Source organism: Triticum aestivum, chromosome 2B, assembly GCF_018294505.1.
Source record: "Triticum aestivum cultivar Chinese Spring chromosome 2B, IWGSC CS RefSeq v2.1, whole genome shotgun sequence".
Taxonomy (NCBI): domain Eukaryota; kingdom Viridiplantae; phylum Streptophyta; class Magnoliopsida; order Poales; family Poaceae; genus Triticum; species Triticum aestivum.
In genome coordinates this window covers 515,869,196-515,878,307 of record NC_057798.1, presented here as the reverse complement: position 1 = coordinate 515,878,307, position 9,112 = coordinate 515,869,196, and the positions used below count along the sequence as shown (strand labels likewise).

The window sequence follows — 9,112 nt, the reverse complement described above, 5'->3', positions numbered from 1 at the left end:
GCTCGTGGAAGGGCATCTGCCCCCCATGATTACCCGTGGCCATGGCGTCCCGGCTTGTTCTACGTTATCCTTAGTAGTCAGGGAAATACGATGAGCTGGATAGATGCCAATCATATCCAGATTCTTTTCGCAACCATGTCATCGATGAAGAAAAGAAAATGATAAGCTTTCCTCCACCAAGAAAGCCGGCCGGCTTTATGAACTGCAACAATCTGCTTGACCAAAAGCAAGGCAAGAAATGGAAACCACTAAACAGCATGTAATTAATTTCTTCTATAAAACTTGGGGGAAAACAGTACTCCCTCCGTTCCAAATTACTTGTCTTGAATTTGTCTAGATACGGATGTATCTAGCATTAAAATGAGTCTAGATACATCTGTATTTAGACAAATCCAAGACAAGTAATTCGGAACGGAGGGAGTACCAGTACTATTACTAGTTTTGTTTGTGAGATCGGCAAACAATGATGCTTGGAAGCATATTCGCTGGATGCCTATCCTATTATCTATCCCATCCCATCCCAAGAGGAAGAGGAAGAGGAACATTGTGCGTGGCGCACGAGGCCTGCTGCCGCCGGTGCGGACAAAAGCGCCACCCAAACGGCTATAATTAGGCGGTTCGGGAGCGCAAACGCTCCAGAGACTCCTCCACCTCCACGTTTTAACTTCAACACCTCGTCGCGCACGCCCGTAAATTACCCTCCTCTCCTCTCCTCCACAGCCCCACCCCAGCACAGCACGGCCCGACCGAGACCCCCGTAACGGGAAACGCCAGGATCCTAAAGACCTCCAGGGAGGCAGGGCCTAGAGCCACCCAACCAACCACCGGAGCGGAGCGCAGCGGCGCAGCTCCCCGCCGGCGATCGCTCGGGAGATTCCGCCCGCCCGAGCGCGCGCGGCTCCGTCGCCCCGCGCGCTCCATTGGAGGAGCCCCCGCCCCCGCCCCCGCCCCGCGCGCGGCCGCCTTGGAGTTGGAGGGGAATCGCTTCCTGCCCCCGCCCCCTTGCCTGCTCTGGCGGCGGGCTCCTCCTCGCCGCCACGATGCCCGAGGCCGGCCGCTACACCCACAAGAAGGACGACGGCATCTGCAACAGCGTCTGCGGCGAGGTGAGCCATTCCCCTTCCAGATCTGCCTTCTTCGCCGCGTTGGGTTGATTCCGTGCCCCCCGAGATGCGTGCTTCCCTTGTCGGCATGCCTGGAGCATTAGGTCCGCGCCGCATGCTTGCCGCCTTGTGCCTTGATTCGGTCCTCGTGCCGTCGTCGATGCGTGCTGCTGCTCTATTTGTTTTTTCCCGAGCTCCGATTTTCTGTTGGGATGCCGGTCGGAATTTGGTGGGATTCGGAGCAGAGGAGGGAGGCCCTCTGCTCTTCCATGCTTTTGCTTCGGATGAGGAGGGGATATTGTTAGGTGGAGCTACGGAGTTTGGATTCCTCACGCCTTTTTGGAGGTAGAAGAATCTCGCGACGTGTCGGAATTGCGTGTTTTGGGGCTGCTATCCACAACCGTGGCAGTACTAATATTTCTTGCGACGAGTAGGGGGCTTTTCTGCTTCTTTCTTCCTTCACGGCCACTTCTGCTGTGAAAACTTCAAAATTGCAGGTTTAATGGCGACTGTTCAACCCTAAAATTTCGTTAGGGAAAGGGGCAGCTTTTGGTTAGTTATCACTACCGGTATGTCTGTAGCTAGCGTTCTTGTTGATAAAGCTGGTTCCGATTGTAGCCTGGACACTTTGATTTCCCACCGCTCTAGGTTCAGCTGTTGCTATCTTGCACAATCTTGCCAACCTCGCGCTTCATTATTTGTGACTGTTGTTGTCCTTATCCTTTTGGATTCGTGCTTGTAGCTCTGGCGCTAGTTCTTCATTGGTTCGTTGCTAAGTACAGTAGTAGTTTACTAGTTTTACACGGTTGTGGTCAGTCTCTGATGACCTTTTCATGCAACCTTTTATGTCTGTAGCATAACTTGTTGTGAAAAAGGGAATGTTCGGCGACTGCTTTGGGAGGTTATATCCTTTTGGCAAGCAGGCTTTGGTTATTGCCGTGCAGGCATGTGTTTGTTCCTGCTTTAGGGATTAGACTTTATAGAGTATGCATGTGTGTGCCTGAATTTTAAATAGTTGCCTCAAGTAGCTGTGCTAGGTCGTCAGTTTGTGTCGAGGGGTGGAAGTGCTCTGGTGCTGTAGTAAGTTACCTTGTTCTTGCCGTTTTTAATGGCGTGATCTGATGGTAACACCCTTTTGTCATCAGCAAGTGAGAAGTTGGGTATCTGTGCTCACACATGAGCTTTTCAATCCAGGTTTTTTCCTCATACGCCTGTCCTCGAATGCAAAATTTTCTAATTCAGTAATTTAGTCTGTTGCCTCTGAACCAGAACGAACAGCATGCTCGTCTTCTGTTCCGTGCATCAACTAGTTGCAGGACAGTAGACCTGATTTTTAGGTAAATTGCTCAGCTTAAAATATCCCTTGGCAGCATCAAATTTATATTCAATCATCTGTTTTGCTACCCCTGAACCTGAATGGACCGGTGTTAAAATGCTCCTTCAGTTATGTGTACCAGTATGTTTGATGTACCAGTATGTCAATGCCTGGTGTTCTTATTTCCTTCATGAATTTACTTATTTCTATTCTTGCTTTCTTATCTAATTTATGAATTCATTCACTTGCAGCCCACCTCAAAGGCAGTTATGGCCATGTCAAGGCTCAAGTGTGCGCTTCGGGGGTTTGATTTCAGGGTAATTCTGGCTCTCTTGATTGGTGTGCCACTGGTAATGTTAATGATATATGCGCATGGTCAGAAGGTCACATACTTCCTCCGGCCAATCTGGGAATCTCCTCCGGAGCCCTTCAAGATAATCCCTCACTACTACAATGAGAATGTCACTATGGAGAACCTCTGCAAGCTACATGGGTGGAAAGTCAGGGAGACCCCACGCCGTGTTTTCGATGCTGTCCTCTTCAGCAATGAGCTTGATATCCTTGAACTCCGTTGGAATGAACTGAGCCCCTATGTGTCAGAGTTCATCCTGCTCGAGTCCAACTCAACTTTCACTGGTGTGATAAAGCCCCTCTACTTCAAGGAAAACCGCGATCGATTTAGATTTGCTGAATCGCGGCTGACCTATGGCACATATGGGGGAAGATTCATGAAGGGGGAAAATCCATTTGTTGAGGAGTCATTTCAGAGGGTTGCCCTGGACCAGCTCATTAGGATTGCAAGAATTGAAGATGACGACATATTGATCATGTCAGATGTTGATGAAATCCCAAGTGGCCACACCATCAATCTCTTGAGATGGTGTGACGACACTCCTAAGATACTCCATCTTCAGCTCAGGAATTATCTGTACTCATTTGAGTTTTTTCTGGATGACAAGAGTTGGAGGGCGTCAATTCACAGGTATGTGTCTGGGAAGACAAGATATGCTCATTTTCGGCAGACAGATGAGCTTCTTGCCGATTCAGGGTGGCACTGCAGTTTTTGTTTCCGGCACATCAGTGATTTTGCCTTCAAGATGAAAGCTTATAGCCATGTGGATAGGATTAGATTCAAGTACTTCCTGAACCCTGAGAGGATTCAAGATGTCATTTGCAGAGGGGCGGATCTTTTTGACATGCTTCCTGAAGAGTATACGTTCCAAGAAATCATTGCGAAGTTGGGCAACATTCCAAGCACATTCTCTGCTGTTCATCTTCCTAGTTATCTGCTTCAGAATGTTGACCGGTACCGGTATCTTCTCCCCGGGAACTGCAGGAGAGAAAGTGGCTAGGTTCTGTGGTTTACTTTGCAAGCTGTTGTGCATGGGTGGCACTGCCTAAGCTGCTTGAGAGTGGTTGGCTGTTGCAATTGCATCTGATATGATTGGCTAAGTTGGACGGTTGCTTGGGCTAGTGGTCATGGACAAGTTCATGATTTTGTGCCGTGTAATGCAACATTGGAGGATATGACAGCATAGCGCATGCTTGATCGTTACCTTCCCAGAAGAGCTCAACGGTGTATGCTTACCACCAGAAGTCATTGCCATTCATATTTCCTCCCTGATTGATGTGTAAACTCAGAGCTGTAATGGAGAAATGAACACTATGTGAGATTTCAGATTTATATGCTGTACAAGTGGCCTTACCCTGCAGATAATTACCTATGCATGTGTTCATATTTTTCACCTTGGTGCTTTGTTTCTTGTGTTGATGGCACCGATGAAAATCTGATTTCCTGACTACTGGATTTTCTGATTCCCATCTTAAGAAGTTCTGGCTTCCAAGACTTTTGAAACTTAGGTGACCAACCGGGTAAGTACAACTTCTGCATTTTGCAGCTGTGAACAGACTTGAAAGGTGGTGTGGCAAAAACAAGTTGTAGGGGAATGTTGGTAACCCTTGGACTGACATTTGGACATGTCGAAATCTTGGTGCTTGGTGATGGCTGTATCATCTGTTCAGTTTTTCTTGTGCATGTTTTCCTGCCCCTTGTTTTTCTAAGTTATTGCTTTTGTGTTACGGGGTCTTGTAAATGGTCTCCTGTAAAGGGTCTTGAAGGTTCTCGCTGAACAAACCTCCTTGAGATGTTTGGTCATTCAGCATTTCTTGTCTGGTTCCAGTGAATCAATTATGCTCTGTTTGTCTTATTTGTTTGACGCAGTTGACTCCGTTGTGCTGGAATGTGCGTGTTTCCAAGTATCATGCAATAGGTTTCTTTGTGTTTGGCCTTTTTCTGTTCTGTAGTTTAAAATTGAAGGAATAATTCCTCAGTTATTTACGAGTTGTGTTCAGTAGCATGGGTTTTTGCACCTTTATATCACGCTTCTGTTGAATTTTCATTATTTGTAGCACCAATCCCTTATCTGAAGCTGAAGACCCTTTTTGTTTATGTTGTAGTATCAATGCATTTTGCTAATCTAAATATATACTACTACCTCCATTCCAAAATATAAGACGTTTTGGTAGGCTAGTTTAGTCTACCAAAATGTCAGGTAGTAGTAGGTTAAAGAATGATGGCGCACCGTATCCTAATTGTGCATGTAGTTTAGGCGTCTATTAACCTGCTGATCTTTGCTGAACTGCGGCTTGCAGCGCAGCAATTGTATCACCATCTGCCTAGGCATGCATAATCTTTTCCCTGTCCTGTGTGTGCCTGTCAGTGTTCAAATATCTTGCTAGGCAAATTTTAGTTTCTTTTTCTGATAAAGCTAGGCAAGTTTTAGTAGCGTGTTTCCTCCCTGTCCCTGTAGTTATGCTGACCGAGGCCAAATTGGTTTGAAATTTGGTAGGTTCCTGTAGAGGAATCTGAATACATTTCTGCTTTGAACAGTATCCGACTGCAGTGGGGTTGATTTGCACCTTGTGGTGGGGTTGTCTGATCCTCAATTTGTTATATTAGTAATCTTTTCCAGTTAGATAGCGACTCTTTATACTAGTTGTAAGTTACTGAGAAGCAATTATTTTACTAATAATTAGCTTTTCAAATTACCTGTCTAAAACAATATAATCGAATGTGAGACGTCATTATAGTTCTCTTTTATGATCAAGTAACGTCGCCACCGTCCAACGAGAGGACTCATCCACCCTCAGTCTCTGGGCGTGGTCCGCCAACCCCTCCGCCATCCCAAAGGTGCTGCGTCTCACGATCATCGGCAACCAGCCGGCCGGCTACAGCAATGGGCCGAGTGCTACTGTTGGTCGACGCGGCCTCAAGCGCCGCCTCCTGGTGCACCTCGACCTGGTGGAAGACTTCACGCCCGATATCAACGGCAACAGCCCTCGACGCCCTCGCTCCTCGCACCCGTTCTCCATCACCCTGGGGGTCATTGATGGCGAGTCCAGAACACGAGACAGGTCGGAGGTGGCGGTGCGCCGTCGTGATGAGGATCAAGACAGAGACCGCCACGACGATGACCGCGACCGCGGCCGCCAAGGCCGTGATGAGCGCCCCTCTTCCTGGAGGGACCGTTTCTTCAGGAGCAGGTCGCGAGCTCCGGAACGCCATGATGATGACCGCCGGCGCGACGGCCGGCGAGAGGACAGAGATGATCGACGCGATGATTGTGGTAGTGATGGGCGCCAGCGCCGTCCTGAGGCCCGGGATGCGCGACGTATCGACTCCAAGCTGGTGCAGCGGTTGCCGGACGGTGCGGTCATCCCGGCCTCTGGTAGGCGCGGCCACCGTCGACCAGATGACTGCCAGACACGACCTGGGCGTTCTGGAGGTGATGCAAGCCCGGTCTCCGAAGACACCCGTGGACGCTCGCCTCCATCCTCGCCGCGGACGACCTCCTGTGATGTGGTGCAACTCAGCGACCCCTCTGGTGAAGCCCCTTGGCGGCGTTGGCTCGCCCCCTGTTTTGGCTCCAGTCCGCGCCCTGTGGCTGTGTGCCCGGTCACCCCCCTGCAAGCCGCGGCATCACCCCGCACCACCAACCTGGACGTGATTGAGATCATCCCGGCCCCCTCTCCTGCTGGGTGGGATGATGCTGTTGCTGCTGCCACGCCACCCCACGCTCCCTCTGTGTGCTCTGAGCCTGCGCCAACCTCTGAGCTGGAGCCGGACACCCCAGTCCACGTCCCGGCGCCGGATCCGCTGCCTTGCACCCCTCTGTTCAAGGTGTGTCAGCCACCATTGCTTGCTGCGCCAAAGTCTCCATCGCCAAGGCCGCGGCCGCCATCGAAGAGAAGAAAGACTCTTGCTGGAGTGGTGGGTTTCAACATCAGCCGCTCCAGTCCACGTCTCCAGGCTAAACAGAGGAAGCTTCCGATTGCTAAGATGGCGGAGAAGTTGTTGTGCCAGCGCATGGGGGTCATCGACGAGGGGCAGCAAGTCGCCGAGGAGGCCATCAACAAGTTCGTGGCCATGTTCCATGGCCAGCTGCCTGACATCACAGTTTCGGCCCTTCAGGCTCTGTTCAACCTCGACTGTGATCTGGCGAACGCCGTTGAAGCTGCTTTGCTTGAGCATGGTGGGCAGGCAGGTACCGAGCTCCAGGAAACAAGCGCAGAGGTGGCCGCTGAGGCGGAGTGATGGCGCAGCCTGATGCCCACGCTGATGATGTCCTTTCCATCTCCATGTTAGATACAACCTCTATGTGTGTGTGCCTGTACGCCTGGTTGCAGCCATCCATGTTGATGCCTGCCTCCTTTTGCCTTGGTGAGGCTTCTATGTATCCCCTTAGCTACCGTGAACTGCTAGTGGCATTTGTTGTTGAAGTTGGATGCATGCGCTCCATATGCAGCTCCAGAACTGTTGTAATCAAGGTTATCCATGATAGATCAAAATCTTAGCATCCTAAACTGGAACGTACGAGGTCTAAATTGCTCTGACCGTCGAGCAACTATCCGAGAGACGATCGCTGCTACCCCTTGCCACATTGTCTGTCTACAAGAGACCAAGCTAGAGCTCGTCGACCCGTTCATCGCTTCGTTCCTCGGTGGCCACAACCTGAAAAACTTTGTTCAGCGCCCAGCCACTGGCACCCGTGGTGGCATACTGCTGCTTTGGGATGAGAGTGTGGTTGATGTAAAGGATGTGTGCATTGGCACCTTCTTCCTCTCCTGCACAGTCACGATCGTTTCCTCGACCACAACCTTCAAGCTCACCACTGTCTATGGCCCGACACGAAGCAATCTCAAGGATGCCTTCTTCCATGAGTTGATCAGCGAGAAGCCACCCCCAGGTTCAAAGTGGTTGGTTTCCGGTGATTTCAACCAAATCTACCGTGTGCAAGATAAGAACAAGCCAAATGTCGATCGAAGTCGTATCGCCCGCTTCAGAAACGCGCTCAATCTCTGTGAGCTCAAAGAGATCCATTTGCAAAACAGAAAATTCACATGGAGCAATGAGCAGACCAACCCAACTCTCAGCAAACTTGACTCTTTCTTTTGCAAAGAAGATTGGGACTTGGACTTTGGCACGCACATCCTCCACGCGCTCTCTTCATCCTTATCAGACCACTGCCCTCTCCTCCTCGCGAATGACAAAGGCCCGCAGAGATCAAAACCCTTCCGCTTTGAAAACTTTTGGATCAAAATGCCCGGTTTTAAAGAGGTTGTCCAAGGAGCTTGGAGCGCCAACTCGGGTCACTCTGACCCATACCTCAACCTCTTTCACAAGCTAACAGAGGTGGGCAAAAAGCTTAGGAAATGGAGCAGGACAATGTTCGCGCACTCGAAGGTGCAAATTCACATGGCCTTGGAGCTTATTCTCCGCTTGGATGTGGCTCAAGATCTTCGCCCCCTTAGTACCAGCGAGCGAGAACTTCGAAAGAGACTTAAGAGAAAAGTGATTGGCCTTGCTGTTCTTGAGCGCGCGCGGAAAAGACAAAGCTCAAGAATCTCGAACTTGAAAGACGGTGACGCCAACACTCGTTTCTTCCACCTTCGCATTAACCATAGGCGAAGGAAGAACTTCATTCACCGGCTCAGGCACAACAACGGGTGGGTTACTTCTCATGACCACAAGAAGTCCATCATTCAAAACCACTTCTCAGAGGTCATGAAGCGTGGTCAGCCGCGCACCACCGACATCAACTGGGACAACATCCCGGTGCCTGCTTGCGATCTCACAGATCTGGGGACTGCCTTCTCAGAGGAGGAGGTGAAAAAGGCGATTTTTGATCTCCCCAGCGACAAAGCACCGGGTCCGGATGGCTACTCTGGGGCCTTCTTCAAGGCATGTTGGGAGATCATAAAAGATGATATATTGCTTGCTGTCAATCACTTCTCAAACCTGCGCTCCTCAAACTTAAGCTGGCTCAACTCGGCGAACATTGCTCTCATCCCGAAGAAGGATGGGGCGGAGTGTATCTCGGATTTCCGTCCCATTAGTCTCATCCACACCGTCGCGAAGATTATTGCAAAAATGATGGCAAACCGGCTGGCCCCTCACATGCACGACCTTGTCTCAAATGCTCAAAGTGCCTTCATCAAAAAGAGAAGCATCCACGACAACTTCATGTACGTCAGAAACTTGGCAAGAAAGTTCCATCGCAGCCGCTCCCCGACGCTATTGTTCAAGCTTGACATCAAAAAGGCTTTCGATTCTATGCGTTGGGACTTCCTCATGGATCTGTTGAAGCACCTTGGATTCCCGGACAGATTTCGCGACTGGGTTTCGGCTTTGCTC

At 50.1% G+C, this 9,112-nt stretch overlaps 1 protein-coding gene across 2 annotated transcripts; it reads left to right on the top strand.

Annotated features, from left to right (window-relative positions):
* The first annotated feature begins 640 nt into the window (after positions 1 to 640).
* On the top strand, positions 641 to 4,140 carry LOC123045758 (beta-1,4-mannosyl-glycoprotein 4-beta-N-acetylglucosaminyltransferase). 2 transcript variants are annotated; one of them, XM_044468931.1, is made up of 2 exons: positions 641 to 1,106; positions 2,670 to 4,140. In XM_044468931.1, the coding sequence occupies exons 1-2, from the start codon at positions 1,041 to 1,043 to the stop codon at positions 3,768 to 3,770; spliced, it is 1,167 nt and encodes a 388-aa protein (XP_044324866.1). In that variant the 5' UTR covers positions 641 to 1,040; the 3' UTR covers positions 3,771 to 4,140. The 2 variants fall into 2 exon arrangements, with proteins under 2 accessions (XP_044324866.1, XP_044324867.1); XM_044468932.1 differs by lacking the exon at positions 641 to 1,106 and adding an exon at positions 1,139 to 2,440.
* The last annotated feature ends 4,972 nt before the right edge of the window (positions 4,141 to 9,112 follow it).

Excerpts from the sequence above, each read along its gene's own strand:
- LOC123045758 (XM_044468931.1), top strand. The coding sequence starts at position 1,041 with ATGCCCGAGGCCGGCCGCTACACCCACAAGAAGGACGACGGCATCTGC. Across the intron at positions 1,107-2,669 it reads GCAACAGCGTCTGCGGCGAG|CCCACCTCAAAGGCAGTTAT; the intron begins GTGAGCCATTCC and ends ATTCACTTGCAG.